This window comes from Gymnoscopelus braueri (genome assembly GCF_963280865.1).
Source record: "Gymnoscopelus braueri genome assembly, chromosome: 11".
Lineage (NCBI taxonomy): Eukaryota > Metazoa > Chordata > Actinopteri > Myctophiformes > Myctophidae > Gymnoscopelus > Gymnoscopelus braueri.
The window spans coordinates 36581555-36603229 of record NC_137613.1 but is presented as its reverse complement, the minus strand read 5'-3'; the positions used below and the strand labels follow the sequence as shown (position 1 = coordinate 36603229).

The 21675-nt window shown below is 40.4% G+C and overlaps 1 protein-coding gene across 1 annotated transcript; it reads left to right on the top strand.

The window, feature by feature from the left end:
• The first annotated feature begins 453 nt into the window (after window positions 1-453).
• On the top strand, window positions 454-18506 carry oxnad1 (oxidoreductase NAD-binding domain containing 1). The gene is made up of 8 exons (XM_080443238.1): window positions 454-577; window positions 1568-1701; window positions 4096-4159; window positions 4300-4403; window positions 7056-7197; window positions 9611-9856; window positions 15573-15681; window positions 16372-18506. The coding sequence occupies exons 2-8, from the start codon at window positions 1583-1585 to the stop codon at window positions 16527-16529; spliced, it is 942 nt and encodes a 313-aa protein (XP_080299364.1). The 5' UTR covers window positions 454-577; window positions 1568-1582; the 3' UTR covers window positions 16530-18506.
• Window positions 18507-21675: the final 3169 nt, after the last annotated feature.

Here is a 21675-nt window from a genome sequence, read left to right as displayed (position 1 = left end):
ATATAATTCTTGTTGTTCCTGTTTTAAGGATTGCAAATACAGCTTCAGTGTGTGAGTGGGATGTTAATAAATGATGGACGGTTGAATAAAAACGGAATAAAACATACTATGTGCTTATGTCTTGTATTATTATTATAGATATAGAATTATGGCACAACAATCGGGAAGCCATGACAATTTCGTAATCATCCAATTTAGAGACCCACCACCACCACCACATCATGTAATCTTGCATTAAGTTGCATGGAAAATAATATGTATGTTTAAAACAGAATCACCCTAACCCTCTGATGTATATATATATTTAAATTAACTTCTGCATATTACATTCGAATCATATTTCAAGAGGAAAACTGATCAACTATGTGATAAACTACCTTTTACACAATATGCGCCCGTAGACGGTGCATCTGCACATAGTCTGCGCAACACAGAGGGAGCCAAACACACACCAATCACTTCCGGGTACCAAGAAGTCACCCAGTCAACCACCACGGTGTCTGTCTGTCTGTTATGTAGCTATCTAATAGAACATACATAACCATGAAGATCTTCTGAGAAATTCTATCCTGTTTTGGTGAGGAACAAACTAAACAAAAAACAGTTTAGTAACGCTAGTTAGCGGTTTTGGCGTATGTGTACATAACAGTCTATGAACGTTATAACGCGTATAAGCTCTTTTTAAGAGGATTCACAACCGATACAAGCATTGACAACTGACACCCTGGTCTTTGACAGCTGGATCGGATGCCGAATCTAGTTAAAGTAACGTTAATTTGAATTAACTTAATCGTCAACGTGCTCACTTTGGATTGTCACCTAGCCTTGGATCACAAGACGGTCATCTGTCATGACTCATGACCGTCTTGGATGATCTTCAAAATAGTGTTTGCACTTTCTCCCTGTTTGGTTCGTACATCTACAAAACGTTCAGATTTCAAATATAAAGTGCTTACCCCATGGCCACGGATGTTACAATTATGTACGGCCCCTCAGAAGTACCCGTATATTCCGTTTTCGTCAATGAAAAGAATTTTAAATCCGATCGGTTGCCGTTTTCTCATAGAGTTATAATGTATCAGAGTGCAATACACCTCCCAACCAATAGGCTCGCGTAGTTGAAAGCACATGGAGGAAATACAAAGAAAATGGCCACCGATTAGATTAAAATGCTTTTTATTGAACAATACGGAATGTATGGGTACTTCTGAGGGGCCGTACATAATTGTAACATCCGTGGCCATGGGTTAAGCACTTTATATTTGAAATCCGAAAGTTTGTGTAGTTGTACGGGCCAAAAAGGGAGAACGCAAAATACTATTTTGAAGATCATCCATGACTGTCATATAATATATGACAGTAATGTATCAGGGCTAGATTGCCACCTAACATAAAGCTCTGCCTAAAGTATATGGTCACATTACTAACGAATACAGAAGGTATTCAAGATGACATGTCACTGTCGTCATACCGTTATCTTCTTGATTATGGACCAGCACCAGTCCCACATTGCATGTCATGCTTTGTTAAGTGTGTCTGTCTTTATGTTTTTGTGGTTGTTTACTAGCTCCTGTGTGGACCCATGCTGCTGCAGGCCACGATGAGCGTCCCCTGTATACTAACCACAGCTGCTCGAACCTTCACCCTGGCAGCAGGTGGTCTGCTCCGTTCCAGGGTATTGTGTCCTTGCTCCATCACAAGGTGGGTTTCATCGAGAAAATGTCCAGCTTTGTAGCTTTGCTTTGTTCCAGTCTGGTGCACAAGTACAAGCCAAGGTAGTATATTAGCTTTATTCCAGTCTGGTGCACTAATCTAGTTAGTACAAGGTAGTATAGTTGCTTTTTTTCCAGTCTGCTGCACTATTACAAGGTAGTATTGTAGCTTTATTCCAGTCCGTTTGCACTGGTATAAGGTAGTATAGTTGCATTGTTCCAGTCTAGTATTGTATTGCACTAGTTAGTACAAGGTAGTAGCTAAAGCTTTAAATACACTACATAGCCCCCCCCCCCCCAACTGTTTACTGTACATATACGTTTATTGCTACTAATGTTGATGATGTCTTGTATATTACTGTATATTATTGTATGTCTTTAAATGTTTTTGATGAATTGAATACACAGGACCACAATGGAAACAAGCCCCTAGGACATTTTTTTTTGTGTACCTTTTAGCATCATTGTAAAATTGTGCCACTGCACTATTTGCAAACTGTTAATAAAGTACTCAATCAATCAAAAGGCTGCAAGCAACTAGATGCCAATCTGCATATAAATTGCAACACCCTCCATTGACAGCCCATTCATGAAACAGAAAAGTCCTATCTGATTGATACTATTAAACGACGATAAACTCACCAATATTGCACCTGAAGGAATAGCTTGGGTTATCCTCTTAGTCTCTGCCAAGTCACTGTTTAATACAAATCCACCATTGTCATGTTATGAGCAACGTTCTGTCAATAAACTCAGTGCAGCGATTGTTTTTCAATGTGTTCGAGTCTGGAAGCACTCGTTGTAAATCACTCAACTAGAACCTGCATGTGTGCAATTTCGAAACAGGTGGTAAGCAGGACGTTGAGTGATTTGCAACGAGTGCTTCCAAACTTGAATACATAGAAAAATAATCGCTGCAGAGTTTATTGACAGAAAGTTGCTCATAACATGACAACGGTGGATTTTTATGAAACAAAGACTTGACAGTGACAAAGAGGATGCTATTGTTTATTGTTTATTGAATGGATCCCCATTAGCTGACGCTGAGGTGACAGCTAGTCTTTCTGGGGTCCATTTAAGATGCATACAAATATAAAAACATGAAAAATACATAATTACAATATATTACAAAAATTAAATACAACGTAAGATTAAGATTCCGGTCATGTGGTCTGCTGCAACAAGTGTGTCTTTAAAGCTATCTTGAATGATAATTTATTTTGTGTAAGATGAATATGAGATGGTAACAAGTTCCAGAATGATATCGATCTATAAATAACTGTGTTTGAGGAGATTAGTCATCATCTAATTAGTTATCATTGTTTAACACATTTAAACCTGAGGCCGATTCTAAAAACACTTTCGAAATCCTGACACACCTATCTATCTCTATCTATCTATCTATCTATCTATCTATCTATCTATCTATCTGTCTGTCTGTCTGTCTGTCTGTCTATCTATCTATCTATCTATCTATCTATCTATCTATCTATCTATCTATCTATCTATCTATCTATCTATCTATCTATCTATCTATCTATCTATCTATCTATCTATCTATCTATCTATCTATCTATCTATCTATCTATCTATCTATCTATCTATCTAGCTTGCTTGCTTGCTTGCTTGCTTGCTTGCTTGCGGCTATATGCTACCTTGTACTAGTGCACTAGTCTAGAACTAAGCTACTAGTAGCTTTGTTCTAGCCTGATTATCAGACTGAAGCTTCATGAAGCTTCCACTCAGTGGAGTGGGCGGGGTCTATGGTCTGGAGCCAGGCTAGTCTAGTGCACTAGTACAAGGTAGCATAGTAACTTTGTTACAGTCTGGTGCACTAGTTAGTACAAGTTAGTATAGCAGATTTGGTCTCGTCTAGTGCACTAGTACAAGGTAGTATAGTAGCATCATAGAGACAAGACAACTGACAGGAAAAAGTAAGTTGTGTTTTGACATTAGTAAATGGACCTGTAAGGTTCCATTTGTACACTTTTGGAGTTAGACCTATCACAATTATTACATAATCGCCTAATCGCCAATTATTTGAGATAATCTTAATAACCTTTTGCATAATCGTCATGATCATTACCATGTTAAAAATGTTTGTATATTTTCCAACATTTACACATTGGTTAGGGTTCATTTGTTTGAGGACTTTACTGTGTACAGTACTAGCCTATTGCACCCGGAAGTACTTGCCAAGTTTGAGCATATCATTTACCTGAAGTTTGTTGGAGCAAGCTGACAGTGAGGTAAAAGTCCACTTGTTTTGCGTTGTCCGCTACAAGAGACATGTGAATCTGTTTGTCCTTTAGAGACATGTGACCCTGTTTGTCCAGTAGAGACATGTGCCAGTAGCAAAAACAACTGTCTTTATTTTTGGCAGGAAAATGTCATCTAAAAGACAAATGGACCATTTAGAAAGAACAGCCAACAACAACAGACAAAATGTAAGTTGATGCCTTGAATGTTTTGGCACTGGAATGGAGAAATTTTGTAGCAACATTAAGCAATGATGGTTATTTGTGAATTAATCTGTTGGTATTCCATCCCTATGTGTACACTTAAGTATTATGTCTTTCTACCTCAGGCTGTGTATCCAGCAAAGGTGTGTGGCATCATGAACGAGTCAGACACAGTAAAACGCGTGAGACTGGCAGTTCATCCAGACTTCAACTTCAGAGCAGGACAATGGTGAGTTGAGAAGCGACCTGTCATTGACTTATGACTGCTTACAAAAAGGCAGCTGTTGATGTTCTTATTATTGTAATAACATAATTATAATTTCGGCCTGGCGGAGACAATTATTGTTCTATATTGTAAAGCGTTGGGTTTTTGAAAGGCACTACATACATTCAAGTTATTATTATTATTGTCATTTTTATATAAAGATATAGACCACAAAATAATTAATAAAGTACAAAGTAAAATATAACTTCTGAAGAACTACACTGGTAAATTACCATAGTGAAGACCAGTACAGCTCATGTAATACATTTCTGTCTGGCCCAGAACAGAAGCAAGCAAGTCGTGTAACAGAAAGTTGAGTAACAGTCTGTTGTTACTCTTCCACAGTCCACCGTAATGCTTCTCTTCACCACAAGGGGGAACCATTGTCTTGAAATTGTATTTCGTATAATGTCTTCAAACAAAGAAAGTAAACATAAGTAACAGTTCTCCATATGACTCTTATCTACTGTGTTGTTGAGTGTGAGATCTCAGTCAGTGTGCCGTATCAGATAAACAATTACACTTGTACTATTCTTAGCATTTAACAGACGCTCTTATCCAGAACAACTTACAAAGTGCCAGATTGGAGATGAGTAAGTGGCTTGTCATAAACACTAGTCAGCCAATAAATGGGTAAAGCAGGCAAGTAAACAACATGTCGATAACATAACTAGCATCTGTCTAAATAGGCAACAAGAACTGATGCAAAGAAACAAGGAGTGCTAGGGCGAAGTATGAGTCTGGAGACTGCAGCAGAAGTTTGCAGTCCTCCCGACTGGGGTTTAGGGGGGCTGGTTAATTCCACAGCTTGGGAGCCCGGAGGGAGAAGACCGAAAAGAGAATGCAATTATAGCACGTAATGCACCAAGATTGACTCACATTTGGCTTTAAATCAAGTTAGGCCTGACCTCGATTATTCGAATAGTCGACTAATCGATCCAGGGAGACTGATTCGATTGCCGTTCTCTTAGTCAAATCATGAAAAAAAGAAAGTTTTTCATTAATCGACTTAGAGATTGGCCTAATTTGTCATATTAATAAACTAATAGTTTGCCAAAAATAGGATATATCATGATTTATTGGGAGAAACCAAGCAAGTATATGTTAAATCAGACATTAAGCACCCCTACAGCACTAATGGAATGTTCCTCTATTGCATAACATATTTTTTGCATGATTCGACTGAGAGATTGGCAGTCGAATCAGACTGATTCGACTGCCAATCTCAGTCAAATCATGCAAAATCATTTTTCAAAAATAAACGTTTCTGTCCAGTAACAGAGAGGTCACGCGATGGTGGCCCAGCACAGGCACGTATTCTGTTGGACTGCCCTTGGGCAAGACACTGTGCACTGTGCAGTATACACCTACACCTGCTCATTTATTGTAAGTGGCTCAGTTAAATACTGAAAACTCACCCACATTACGATGTGTCAGTCAAACAAAATCAACCGCATCGGAAGTACAACACAGGCACTTCGACTTCACGGATCTGTGAACACACTTCGTGTTTAATTCATATACTATCGGTGTGCATCCATACAGAAGACTGATGGTGACTTTCCTGTTTATACCAGAAGTCTGAGGATGAGCCTGCGTTGCTCGAAGCGTCACTATTCTTGCAGATTAAAATCCTTTTAATAGGAGCTGCGTTGGTATGCAGATTTATCTGTTTCAATTTCAAAAAGTACAGCAGCCCCATACTGTGGGTGGGTGGTTGTGAGATATGTAACAGCCGGTCAGCTGGCCCCCGGCAGCTGGTAATAAATGTAAATGGATGGAAATCCTAGAGTATTTCTGCATCTCTGAGAAAGACAGAGTTGCACTCTCCATCTTCCAGGTGCGAGGTGGTGGGCGGAACATATGTGAGCATTCTTCCACTGCAGATCCATATTTATTATCCCTCTGAGGGTTCTTACAATGGGTCATTGTGTTGGTGGAGTCGGGCCTCCAAATGCTTTGCATTATTTCTTCCCTCTGGGTGCTCTCTCAACTCCGCAACTTGACTGACATTATGAGACGGTACGGAGTACATCATTTCGAAAGTGATTCTTTTTAGCAATCAGAATCGAGGGGGAGGGGTACAGTACTAGAGGTTTGTATTGACGTATGACAATGTCACGCAAAAGTAGCTAAAATAGCTGATATACAAGCTCACGTGTTGCAAAACATGTTGTAATTTATTTTTACATTTTCACCTAAAATGACATGCCCAAAATAGTCTGTCTGTGTTTCTTCACAACAGCTATTTTTATTTCCTGAAAAGTAACAGTTTGCAAGGTTTCCGCCCAGCAGTGGCGATATACACTATATATGAAATGGGATTATGGTGCTGACTGACCCCTATAAATAAAATAATGATTTGAATCTATGAAATGGGATTGTGCTGCTGACTGACCCCTATAAATAAAATAATTTGAATCTATGAAATGGGATTTTGGGCTGCTGACTGACCTCTATAAATAAAATAACAATTTGAATCTATGAAATGGGATTGGGGCTGCTGACTGACCCCTATAAATAAAAGAATGATTTGAATCTAAATACATTTTGAAATAAACACACGCATTATTATATAAAATGGCTACAATCAATTCCTCATTGCTCTATGTGCAGGGTGGACTTCTTCATCCCTGGAATGCAGACAGTTGGAGGGTTTTCCATGTGTTCCAGCCCAGGCTTGCTGCAGAGAGAAGGGGTCATTGAGCTGGCTGTCAAATACGCCAAACACCCCCCAGCACACTGGATCCACACAGTGGTAAGTGGACATGAAGGCCTAGTCCATCCAAACAGCCCGGTTTTGTTCGACTGGGTTGGCAATAACTACAAAATGACACTTCGGCGGGTCATCTCCAAACTTATTTTGGCTGTTCTTGCACCTCCTAGACTATTCGCAAAATGTTTGGCTACTGTGATTGACCAGAAGTTGGTCAGATGTTCAAGCTATTTTTTTTCCCGCATTTAGCCAAAGGCTGTACTCTGTAACTTTCATGTCCAACCGGAGATTGACATCCGGGTCCCTCGCCCAACTGCGACATTTTTAACCACTGAACTAAGGGAGCACATCTACTTACTCAGGGGAGAAATGGAATTTTAACCTTCAGGTAGTACCACTTGTCAACTAGTAGTTGTCATGCCCTACCACAGGGTCTACATTTCTCAATAGAAAAGCAGGGAGACCAAATACATCCACCGCGTATGTGTTAATTATATTTTATTAACATACTCTAGCATAGAGATTGGTCAAAGTAACATTTTATTCACAAAAAATGGTTACATAGTGGAGCATTAATCGAATAATCGAGAAGCGTGTTGAACATTATACTATACAATATAATATAATCAACTAAATTGATTTAGTAGAGACAGTTGAGGCAGGTTTCTGAACTGTCCTCAGCCCTCCTCTGACACACAGAGTGAGTAGAATGCATCTTATAATGCACATTAGTGAGGACCAATTATATGAAGACAAGGTTGAATATGGGTGAAGTGGTCCTTTGATATTCACAGTATATATTGTACAGTACAGTAGCATCATTTTGTTATTTTGGTTATTTAAGAGTAACATAAGCAGGTGTTACTATTTTAAACAGGTGAAGTATTTTATTTTGGAATGATACTCGGCCTATTTTTATTTAAAAAATTGCTTTACTGAACCCTCTGTTGTGTGTGTGCGTGTGTACCAACATACACCACCCATTCAACGGTATTCAACGTGTGTGTGTGTGTGTGTGTGTGTGTGTGTGTGTGTGTGTGTGTGTGTGTGTGTGTGTGTGTGTGTGTGTGTGTGTGTGTGTGTGTGTGTGTGTGTGTGTGTGTGTGTGTGTGTGTGTGTGTGTGTGTGTGTGTGTGTGTGTGTGTGTGTGCGCGCGTGCATGTGTGTGTTTATACACTGCTCTAAAGGCATCCTCTTCTCCATTGCATCCCAGGAGGCCAGTCTTAAATGTTAAACTGACACAGAACAGGAAATTGTTTTTCAGCTCTCAGAAGAGGCCACTGAGGAAAGTGAAATTTGGGAATTTAAAATTAGGTTATTATAAATTCCTAAACACTATGCTCCTCCAAAATATGTCTGTATTATTACTCTTTTTTTAATCTTGCCTGAGAAGTACCAAATATCTTATTTATCTAAATATATATGATATTTACTATGGTACTTACCTCTTTCTATGGTACTTACTATGGTAGTTACCTACTGTATTATCTACTACTGTATGGTACTTACCTATTATTATCTATGGTACTTACTATTATCTATGGTACTTAATATGGTACTTACCTAGTATCTGTGATACTTACTTTCTTTTGTTAAAAAGTTATATTTTGCTCTTTAATAAACAGAAAATACATTTTCAGGTAGGTGATAAAATGTCATGCCAATCAGGAGAGAGTACCCATTTTTCAGTTTCATTTTTACAGTGTTCCAGTTCCAATTTTGTCTCATTTGGCATTTAATCTGTATCCTGACTGAGTTCTCTATCCTGACTGGATAAAATTGGTATCCCGACCTGAAAATGTTCTGTTTAATAAAGAGCTGGATAGACATGAAGACTCCTGTTACTGACCAAAGAAAATCACTTACCCTACCTTTAATACCTAGTATCTATGGTATTTATTTACTATGATACTTACCTATTATATATGATACTTACTATGGCACTACTTTCCTATTATCTATGGTACTTACTATGGTATATCATTTTTTGAAGTGCATAAGGCCAAAACGAGGGGCAACAGCGGCAATAAATGGTGCATTTATATAGCGCTTTTATCCAAAGCACTTTACATAGATTGTGCATTACATTCACCCATTCACACACCGATGGCGGAGGAAACCATGCAAGGCACAAACCTGCTCATCCAGAGCAATTAGGGGTTCAGTGTCTTGCTCAAGGACACTTCGACACTAACTCTGGGGGAGCCCCCCAGCCCGAGATCGAACTGGGAACCTTGCGGTTTCCAGTTCACTCTACCTGGCCACTCTACCCCTGAGCCACTGCCGCCCGCAGGCAATGGCCTTCATGCCCTGGTCTGACACCTTTCTCTTTGCATCACTCTCTATTATCATTTTCTTATGTCTCTCTTTAACTATAATTTGTCTATCTTTGTTGTCCCCTCATTCCACCTCCCACATCTCCTTGCCATTTCCCCTTTCTGTCTTTCCTTTCTAGTGTGCGTTGGGTTCCCAGGTAGCCATGCGGGTGGGCGGTGACTTTTTCTTTGACCCTGTGCCCTCTGACCCCTCTGTGGACTTGCTGCTGGTGGCAGGGGGTGTGGGCATCAACCCTCTCTACTCCATGCTGCTACACGCTGCTGACCTGCTGCGCCTCAGCCACGCCTCTGATGGGAGGGACTACCACATAGGCTCCACCCACCTCTGCTACAGTGCTAAGAACACCCCGGAGCTGCTCTTCAAGGTGTGTGTCTGTATGTGTTTTCCACCTTTGTCAGGAGTACCACAAATATCAGACAAGATATAGTTTGTTTGGGGTTTCTTTTAGTCTGATATCATGACGACACGGTTTGTTTGGGTCTGTCACAGTCAGCATGACACATGCCATATTTGGGTGTAGCTGCAGTGGGAACTCTATATATGGTTATGTCTGAGTCATAGTGCACTCTATATATGGTTATGTCTGAGTCATAGTGAACTCTATATATGGCTATGTCTGAGTCATAGTGAACTCTATATATGGCTATGTCTGAGTCATAGTGACGGGCGGTACCCATTAGCCAATTTTTAGATAGGATAGGCAAAACAGACGCAGATAGACTGATGCCGCAGGTGTGCAACTTGATCTTTATTTAGCAGATATTAACTCATTCACTGCCACAATTATTGCTGGCCGCGTTTGCCCACTGCCAGAGATTTTTCATCGAAAAAAAAAAGTACTCAGGAGCCGAGATACAGAATTTTTAAGTTTTAAGTTAACAAGGAAGTGGATGGGAGTCTAGATCTTTAAACAATCATATCTCCTTGGTCTTTGGGTCAAAAAAAAAAAATACGTTTTTACGTCAGTGGCAGGATTGGTAAACGGGAAAAATTACGTTTTTTACGTCAGTGGCAGTGAATGAGTTAAAGATGAACGTTTGGGCATTCGTTTTGTAAACGTATACGCTTGGAGAGTTAGTGGTTAACGCGGTTAAACCTAGCGTGATGTCACATTTATACCATTTTGTTTTGATTGATTGAATACGTCATAGTCCAAAATGTAAACAGCGGGTGGTACAGTAAGACATTAAAGCTAAAAGGATGACACAAAAAAGTCCTGGGGACTTGTTTCCATTGTGGTCCTACAGTATGTATTCGATTGCAATTAACATTGCAGTGCAAATCATGTAGCCTGGCATATGGCCAGACTAATATCACTGCGTAGAATCTCTGTGTGGAACCTGCATTTCCCAGGGGCTAATTAAAAAAATGCCTCTGGTGATAAACCCTCCCCATATTTGCATACTGGGCCCTGATTGGTCCCTCATTACTTTGGAGGGAGAGAAATCCTATCTCTATTGAGAGGGGCCAGACCTAATCTGCCAAGGGCATTTTTGTTGTTGTTGCAATGTCAGATTTGTCTGGAACCAGGCTACAAATCATGAGCCTTAGACACAGCGGCTGTATCATAATATGATACATTAATATATGGAGCGCAACTGGTGTCAGTACTTGAATGCAGCGCACAAAGAGAGACAGAGAGACAACTAGGTGAACAGCTTCCAAATAAAGTTATTATATAGATAAGTCGTTTGTCTTTCTGGAAATGCTTCCCGATGCCTTATGGTTTTCTAGTTGTCTCTTTTTTTTTTTTTAAGCAAGATTTATTCAAAGAGTACACATGACATTGTATTCAAATTTGCAAAAATTGAAACAACTCTTCGGTTTTACATTTTCTCCCAACAACTCCCACCCACCCCTCCCCACAGGACCGGACATACAAACAACAATACATGTACATAAACAAGATCAAATAAATAAAGTAGGATACATAGTTAAAAGACAGGAACAAAAACAAAAACAAAAACAAACACAAAACAAACACAAAAAACACAAAATTCTGTTCAAGGGAACGAGGAATAGATTAGAATTTGAGAAGGAAGAGGAGAAGAAAAAAGGAATTATCAATGATAATAGCAGTGATGTATATAAAAACAAATATACCAATAAAATGTGAAATATATAATAAAAAAATAAAATAAAAAAATAAATATTACAAAAATAAATATATATATATATATAATAATAAAACTGTATACGCATTTATATAAGTAATGAGCTGAATTAGCTCATTCCGTGACCTTCACAATACCTTAAGTTATGCATCTTGCACCAAATAGAGATCCGCACCACCAAAGCACCCCAGTACCATGTGTTTTCAGTCAGGTGATAATGATTGTAATCTGCTTACATATGATATTAATGGTTGCCAATAGATATAGAATTTGTCAGAGGATCCTCGAATTGTGAATTTAATTTTTTCAAGCTTCAGAAAAGACATAACATCAATCAGCCATGATTTAGCCGAGGGAGGGGGCTCTGCTTTCCAATGTAAGAGTATCCTCCTGCGGGCAATTAATGAAGCAAAAGCAATAACAGTAAGTTGTTTTCTGGTAAGGACTACATCCTCCTCAGGGATCCCAAAAATCGCTATTTGAGGGCACGGCAGAATGGTTGTCTCCAACACCTCGGACATAACATCAAAAAAGGTTTTCCAGAACGTAGACAGTTTGGGGCAAGACCAGAACATGTGGGACAGGTTTCCCGGTGATTGTGAACATCTATCGCAACTGTCCACTACACTAGGATATATTTTAGATAACCTTGTTTTACTATAGTGAGTTCTGTGGAGAACTTTAAACTGGATAAGGCTAAGCCTCGCACAAGAGGAGGAGGAATTAACCCTCTCCGTTGCCCGCTCCCACCAATCATCTGAAAAGGTGATCCCCAGTTCGGCCTCCCAACCCATCTTGATCTTTTCCAAGCCCAGGTCTCCACGAGGGATAGCTTCATAAAGATATGAGACAACACCTTTAGCCAAACTTGTTGCAGGAAGGAAATGTTCAATACCTGAACGAGTGGGTAACTGAGGGAATATTGGAGAGTGGGTTTTTACAAAATGGCGAACCTGAAAATATCTAAACCGGTCAGATGGTCGTAGGTTATAGATTTCACACAAGTCTCCAAATTCGGCAAAATGACCCTCTACGTACAAGTCTCGCAGGCAGGTTAGACCCTCTCTACCCCATGCAGCAAACCTAGAGTCCAGTTTAGCAGGTAGAAAAAGATGATTATTACAGATGGGTGCTGACATGGAAAGTAAAGACCATCCAAACCTCTTCCTAATCTGACCCCAGATCTTAAGCGATGAGACAACAATCGGGTTAGCACTGTGTTTTGACGGCACAAAGGGGATAGGACTACAAACTAGGGCTTCGAGGGAAGACGACACGCAAGAGCTGGCCTCAAGCCTACACCAGCAACTTTCAGGCTCACTAATCCAGAGAACGATTTTGTGAATGTTAGCAGCCCAATAGTAATAAAATTTGGAAGGCCCAATCCACCCTCAGCTCTGACTCTCTGCAGTAAAGACAGTTTGATTCTCGGAGTTTTATTCTCCCAAATAAAAGAGGAAATAGTAGAATCTAATTTAGTGAAAAACGATTTAGGGAGAAATATGGGGAGGCATTGAAAAAGATACAAGTACCTAGGCAATATGTTCATTTTAATGGACTGCACTCTACCAGCCAGAGAAAGGGGCAGAGTGTTCCACCTCTGTAAGTCAGCTTTGACCTTAGTTGTTAAAGCAGTAAAGTTTTGTTCCCGAAGAGAGCCGAAAGATTGGGTAACATGTACGCCCAAATATTTAAAGCCATTACTTGCCAAATGGAATGGCTGGAGGGATTGGGAGATGTGACGGGCCAAATCATTAATCGGAAAGCACTCACTTTTTTGTAAATTTAATTTGTAACCAGAAAAGCTTCCAAAAGAGTCAAGAAGGGATAAAATGTATGGAATACTGGGCACTGGATCAGATATATAGAGTAACAAGTCGTCTGCATAGAGGGACACTCTATGCTCAATACCCCCTCTCCTTATCCCAGAGAACAGAGTGTCAGCCTTCAGCGCTATGGACAATGGCTCGATGGCGGCGGCGAAGAGCAAGGGGGACAAAGGGCAACCTTGGCGAGTCGCGCGTGTAAGTGGGAAAAATGTAGAGCGAGAATTACTGGTTGTAACACAAGCCTGTGGGTTAGTATAAAGTAAACGTATCCATGACATGATTTTTTCCCCAAAACCAAATTTCTCCAGCGTAAAGAACAAGTACCTCCACTCTACTCTATCAAAAGCCTTCTCCGCGTCCAACGAAATTACCACTTCCGGCTTTATTCCAGAACTAGGGGAATTAATGATGCTTAATAGTCTGCGAACATTTGTAAATGAGTGACGATTTTTAATGAAGCCTGTCTGGTCTTCAGATATTACTGTGGGAAGGACATTTTCCAGTCTGCCAGCCAGCACCTTAGCCAATATTTTTACATCCACATTAAGGAGTGAAATTGGACGATACGAAGAGCAACACGTGGGATCTTTATCCTTCTTGAGTAGAAGAGAAATGGAGGCTTGAGTTAGGGTTGGTGGTAAAATACCCTTTTGTAATGAGTCCTCAAACATTTCCAGGAGCAGGGGGGATAATTGGTCTGAAAATTTCTTAAAGAATTCTACCGGGTAGCCATCGGGGCCCGGAGACTTCCCGCTCTGCATCAACTGGATAGCAGATGTAATCTCGCCAAGCCTCAATGACTGATCTAGACTGTGACAATCTTCTGGAGAAATTTGGGGAACCGTTTGTTTTGAAAAAAAATCTAACATTACCGAAGTGTCCTCTGACGCTTGGGATGTATAGAGTTGGGAATAAAATGATGTGAAAGCATCATTAATTAGTTTTGGGTCTGTAGTCAGCGATCCTAAGTCATCACGAATCTGTGAAATTGATTGTGAGGCCAACCTGCCCTTCAACTGGTGGGCAAGAAGTCGTCCCGCCTTATCCCCATGTTCATACAAAGCGCCGCGAGATCTGAGAAGGAGCCGCTCTGCATCTCTAGTTGTTAAAAGGTTGTATTCTGTCTGAAACGTAACTCTGTCCCTGTAGAGTTCTGGGGTCGGATCAATGGCATAACGGCGATCAATGTCTGTGATGAGAGCCATCAGTTCTCTCTGTCTCACAGAACGAAGCTTGTTGGCATGTGCTGTATACGAGATTATTACACCGCGGACATTAGCCTTCAATGTCTCCCATAACAATGAAGGTGAGGTTTCACTATTCTTATTAGTCATGAGAAAGACATCAATAGCTTGTGAGACAGTTGTACAAAACTCATCAGATGAGAGCATGGCAACATCTAACCTCCAAACGCGAGTCTCTCTGGGCTTAGATTTAAAAGTCAGATCAAGGATCACAGGGGCATGGTCTGAGACGGTTATAGCAGAGTAGTTAGCTGAGACCAGGGAAGGCAACAGGGCCCTATCAATAAAGAAGTAATCTATACGTGTGTAAGAATGGTGTACATGAGAAAAAAATGAGAACTGTTTTACCGTTGGGTACAGAAATCTCCATGGGTCGATGCAGCCACACTGATTCATGAACGTGGAAAAGGTTTGAGACATCTTGGAGGGCACGGCAGTTCTAGAACTAGATCTATCAAGAAGGTTATTTATAAAAAGATTCAAGTCGCCTGCCAGTATCAAGCGGTGAGTGTTCAAATTAGGAAGTGAAGACAAAAATCTTTTCATAAAATTAACATCATCCCAATTAGGTGCATATACATTAACAAGAACAACTGGGGTCTTCTAGTTGTCTCTTAATCACCCACGTTTATATATGTGTTTTATATGTGTATATATATATATATATATATATATATATATATATATATATATATATACTCTCGAGTGAAGCAGCAAGTGCGTGGGTGAGTACCATATCTTAACAGAAGACTCATTTACGTAAATGCCTATCTTCGGAATGTGTGCACTAAGTGTAGGCTGATGTATGTAGTTTCAGTTTATGTCATGCATGCATAATTTCAGACAGAATATATCACATACCTTTTACTGTGTGTGTATGTGTGTGTGTTCAGAATACCATCATGGAGGTGTGTCAGGAGTTCCCTGACAAGTTGTCCTGTAAATTCCACATCACACAGCAGAGCACGGATTTCGAACCGCAACTCCAACCCTATCTCAGCCGTAAGTAACAGGCAATGCACAGTAACACACACACACACACACACACGCACACACACCCTAAACTGTCGCCACCATGCACACAGCGTGGGTGGTGCGCAGGTCGGTGCTGATGACACCTGCACCTGGCAGCATTCGCTGTTCAGCCGCCCACAACCGCCTGACTCGATGAGAATCAAAAACATCATAGACACACGTCCACATAAATCTGCATTTGAACCTGAATTGAAATATATGGGAGCTATGCTGATTTAAAGACAGCTCTACATGCACAGCCTCAAAAATGTTTGACAGTAAATCCCCTTTGGGAAAAAACTCCCGCACACACTTTCTCAGCTTTAACTATGCTAATTTAACCAAGTATATGGTACTTTTTAAGACACACACACACACACACACACACACACACACACACACACATTACTGTACACTGGTCCTGAGTCCGATTTTCGTTTCCACATGAAAGCAGGTGTATTATTACTAGTGTCTTGTATGAGGTACAATTATATACAATATTTAAATTATTTCTATTATACAAGTTATTTTAAATGTTCAGTTAATTAGCCCTAAATGGATAGTGATTTATTTTTCTTCCATGTACACTGTTACCGTTTAAAGGTCCCATCCCTAGTGGATACACAGCCTTACACTGAGCCAGGGTTAATCGGTGTGTTTCCTCACTGTCTTCCCCAGGTGGAAGGATCACAGAGGCGGAGTTGCAGGCTCACGTGGACCCCCAGAGGACTCTGTGCTACCTGTGTGGACCTCCACCCATGATCGAGGCCCTCTCCCAGACACTCATGGACCTTGGCCTGCCCAAAGACAGAATCCTCTTTGAGAAGTGGTGGTAGAAGCACGGCCACTGACCTCCTCTCACTCCCAGAAACCCATGGAATAGAAATACACGAAACAACCCGCCCCCGGCCTCTGAATCTGTACTGTAGTCCTCGGGGGCAGTCTAGCAGGCAGTGACGTGGAGTTAATGTTGCGTTGCAGTGCTGGCGATTGCCGTGAATGCACACATCTATGCTTCATATGAGAGTTAGGGCCCTATTTTCGCCAGTGCCTTCCCCATTATTCCTAAACTTCTTTGCCATGTTTTGCTATTTTAAAAACATTTTCAAATAGTTCAAATAGCCAATCTACAAGCTCACAACGTGTCGATGTCGATCGGCTAGTTGAACTATTTGAAAATGTTTTTTAAATAGTAAAAAATTGCAAAGAAGTTTAGGGATAATGAGTAAGGCACCGGCGAAAATATGGCCCTTAGAGCCCTAAACCCAGGGTGCTGCATGCGCCACAGCGCAACATATATGTTTTACCCTTAGCCTGCCATTCTTCACTAAGGCATATTTAACCTTACACACCGTAACCGTCCTGCATTCACAGAACAGCGGACCATCCTCTCCTTGGCTGTTACTCAACAGACAGACCTCTAACCCACAAACTGTTTCTATAGTCTTGTCTGAGACTGGAAGAAAACGTAATGGATCATTTCGTTTTACCACTGACATTCTGACCAGACTGAGACTGAGAACATCAGAAGCCTGTTGGATTGTTTTGTGTGCACAGTGCTATTTGGCAGCTTATCGGCTTTGGCCGTGCGGTTTGTCGCCCTGTGGAGTATCACAACGGGTCTACAACTGTGGCATCCCTTCATCTGTAGGATACACACTGTGCAAACACAAAAGCTTGCAGTGGGGGTCAACTCTCAGTCCATCTATGCGGGAGTTTCCTCTCGTATGCACTGAGAAGACTATTTATGAACTCACCTGCCTTACTTGAAACTCATATGAGTAATTAATAGTCTGCATTTCTGTAGCTTAGCCTTCATCCAACCATGCAAGGCACCAACCTGCTCACTGGGGGTAGTTCAGCGTCTTGCTCAAGAACACCTTGACACAAAGCCAGGACAGGAGGAGTTGGGGATCATCGAACTGTGGAGCTTTTGGCTCCCAGATGGCGGTTCTACGTCCTGAGCCAATGTTGCCAAGAGTATGATGAGTGTGTTGAGGTCAATACAAATAACAGCAAAGTGTACTGTTACAGTATTTCACACTGCACATAATGTCTGAAGAATGACTTGTTTCCATCAAAACACATGCATGCCCATTACTTTGATAAATGCTGGGGTAGTTGTTATTTAATATATATATATTTAATAATTTTACACAATGATGCTGTACTTTTCTGTACACAGTCATTTGAATTTGTTATTATTTACAGCAGTAGAGCTGTGGTCTTGCTATGATTTGATTACTATTTTATTATGAATTTTTAAAAAGCGCCACAACTCAGAAGTATCATGTCCTAAAAATCCCAGAGAATAGCTTTTAAAAGCATTACGGTGAAAACACAGATTTCCAAAGTTGTCCATAGCAGATCTGCGTTCACAGAACAGTGGACTATCCCCTCCTCCTGGCTGATGAGTTAGAGTTTCTGTGGAGGAAATATTAATATATATTTTCCTCTTGCATATATGTGAACCGGTGAATACTTTTTGTTGTTGCAGTTGGGCTCTGAGCCCTGATGTGCAGCACTGTGAAGCTGTGTTGTGGTGCAGCATGGTACATGGCAACATACAATACAATATACTGTACCTGCATGCTTGTGTTTAACCCATTAAATCCGGGAACGCATCTACAAATGTGTCTTCTAAATCCTAACTGGTTTCTGAAAAACGTCAAGGACCCCCAAAATTATATGCATTTGGCCGCCGACCCCCCCCCATCTCAAAATGTTTTGTTCCACCAGAAGCAAAGATTTGAGTTCCAAATGTTAACTTTAAAAAAAAAATGTACCGTACATATATTTCACAATAAAAAAAAAAAAAAGCAGATCTACAAGCTGGCTACAGATCTACAAGCTCATAGCGCGGCACCGAGTGCCGCGCTATGAGCTTGTAGATCTGTAGCCAAAGTCTGTAGCCAAAGTATAAAATAATGGTTATAGGTAAAATCTAAAATGACACAGATGCGTTCCCAGATTGAATGATTTAAGACTGGGGCTGTGTCCACCAAGGCATATTTTTCATGGGCGCAGCTTATGTTTTGGAATTGTTTTCAATGGGAGTGCAGCATATTTACACTATGCCCCTGTTAGAAAGCAACCCCAAAACATTACTATTAAGGATACTAGCCACCCTGCTCATTCTCAATTCTCAGGCCTTCCATCTTAAAAACTTTATCGGAGCATCAAATCACACACCAGTGAGCACCCATCAATAGTTTCTTTCAGGTTGCTGAACAGCTGACTCACCCATATGCTCTGCTCATTGTTGTTCTATTATGTTATTGTGTACAGTATATTGTGTATATAATGTATACATACACATATGTCTACAGTCTGTTTTGGGATGGTGTGCCCTTTCATTGTATGTCTAATACACAATAAACTTGAATTTGATATGGTGGATCAAAACAAATAAAAATAAATTCTACTGTGGCCTGGAGATCAAATGCATTTAACCAATACTTGGGGAATTTGAAAACGATTTTTTTAAAACCACTACTGTAGACTCTCAGTGCAGAGATTCCATGTTCAAATCCCAATTCTCTTATAGGTCAGTGCTGGAGTATTTCAACTTAAATTGACTGCTTTGAGGACAGTCAGGGTATGATTATATAATAACAGATAAGATAAATAATTAAGACTCCCAAAGTAATGTGGGGGGGGGGGGGGGAGAGTCAAATAATTAGCGAGGTGCGCCACTGAGGCTATACCTGCCAACCTCAGTCAGACTGTCTGATAATAACATGAGATTTTTTTCCATGAGGGGGGGGGGGTTCTTAACCACGCTGGGGGCCCCCCCCCCAGGACATCTTTAACAGAGTAGATGTAATTTCCAGTATTCAGTATTTACAACGTATCGACGTTGTAAAAGACGTGTCTTTTCAACAGATATCTCTTAATCCACTGGGCACACACAATACAACGCCCATACGCCGTGTATACGCCGTCCATACGAGGTCCGAGTCAGACCTCAGTCAGCAGCTATTTTGCGAAAAATACGTTGAAACGACGTAGACTCAATTCTGACTCGGACGTCGTATGGACGGCTTATACACGGCGTTTGGGCGTTGTTGTATGTGTGCCATACCTGCCAACCTCAGACCGTCCGATAACAGGAGATTTTTTTCCGGGGGGGGCTCTTCACCACGCTGGGGGTCCCCCCCCAGGATTTTTTAAACAGAGTACCGGTATACGTAATTTCCAGTATTCTGATGGATTTGGGGAGTTTGACACTTTTATCAGGCTTTACTTACATAGGATCCATTAAAAAGTTAAAAGTAGCAACAAAAGAGCCATATTTAATAATATTTTTTTTCTGGGGACCCCTGGAACCCCCCCAAGGACCCCTGGGGGTCCCCGGACCCCATTTTTCTTAACGCTTTTTGAAAGTCCTGAAAACCAATATAAATATAAATATATTGTCTGTCGGGCGGAAACCTCATTATGGCCAAAACTGTTACTTTTCAGCATAAACATTATAAAATAGCAAAAACAGCAGTTTCAGCAGAAATAGCAAAAAAAAAAAATCACTCTCCGTCTAAATTCTCAAAGGTGGGTGAAGTAATACATTCTCTATTGCATCAGTGTTAATTTTGACAGCAAATTTTTATTTAGTCTTAGTCTTAGTCTTTTGAATAACACACCATTTAGTTTTAGTCCTATTTTAGTCTTCTGAAAATTGTTTAGTCTTAGTCTAGTCTAGTCGTCTAAATATCAAAACCTTAAGTCTTTTAGTCTTTATGTCTTTTTTCCCCCCAAAATTAACACTGTATTGCATCTTCCATGCCAGCTAGCATGTGAGATAAATCAGTGATTTATAAACCATTGGTGCAGCGCTACTCAACCCGCGGCCCGCGGGCCGCATGCGGCCCGAACGCAGCGTCTTGGCGGCCCCCTCATGGTCAAAAAAAAAAAAAAAAAAAAAAAAAGTTTTTTTTTTTTTTAATTTTTAAGCACAGGATAAAAATATACATTTCCGTTCAAATATATGGGTTGCTAAAACATTTTTCAAAAACAAACAGACAGACATACATACAGGTGCGTCAATTGTTACAGGTATAATGCATAGTTTTCTATGCATTTCGGGTTTTTGGGGGGGTTTGACCCCCACATTTTTCCCACATTTTTCCTAATTTCAATCTCTGGGAGTTGGCAACCCTAACCTTGCCATACCTTAGCTTTTGCTGAACTGATGCCACTGGACATACACACAAAATAAACTGGTACAGTGAAAAGAATATGATGTCAAAATGTACATTTTCTTGTGTGTTACAAAATCGAAAAATCCAAAATAGGACCGTCATTTTTATGGCGGCCCCTTGGACTTTTGGTATTTTGCTGAGTGGCCCCTGAGCCATCTTAAGTTGAGTAGCCCTGGGTTAAAGGCTCAAAACTCCTAGAGAACTTTTTCACTCTCCATCTAAATTCAAAAAGGTGGGTTAAGTATCACATTCTTAGTTAATTATTACATTCTCAATTCCATCTTCCATGCTAGCATGGCATGTGAGTCAGGAGTACAAACCATGGCTCAAATGATGAATCAAGGGTTTATAAACAGAAAGTTTAAGGACCAAAACCCCAGAAGGAAAAAAATCACTCTCCGTCTAAATTCTCAAAGGTGGGTGAAGTATTACATTCTCAGTTAATCATTACATTCTCAATTGCATGTTGCATGCTAGCATGGCACATGAGTCAGGGGTACAAACCATGGCTCAAATGATAAATCAGGGGTTCATAATCTGAATATTCTGGGTTCAGAACTCCATTTTTCACTTTCCATCTAAATTGTGAAAGGTGAGTTAAAGTTGTACAATGCAGAATCACAAATAACGATTTTTAGCAACCTCTGCTGGTCACTACCGTCACTGCATACAATTTCCCTAGTCCTCCATTACCCAGAATTCCATTCGTTTTCACCGGAAGCCGGAAGCGTTTCAAAAAGCGATCTTTTAATTGTTTTATACTATCTACGGATCGTTTCTCTTA

What these genes read in the sequence shown, in the direction of transcription:
- oxnad1 (XM_080443238.1), top strand. Translation starts at nt 1,583, where the DNA reads ATGCTGCTGCAGGCCACGATGAGCGTCCCCTGTATACTAACCACAGCT. An exon ending in TGTCCTTGCTCCATCACAAG is followed by an intron (nt 1,702 to 4,095) that starts GTGGGTTTCATC and finishes TATTTTTGGCAG; the next exon opens with GAAAATGTCATCTAAAAGAC. An exon ending in CACACTGGATCCACACAGTG is followed by an intron (nt 7,198 to 9,610) that starts GTAAGTGGACAT and finishes TTTCCTTTCTAG; the next exon opens with TGTGCGTTGGGTTCCCAGGT.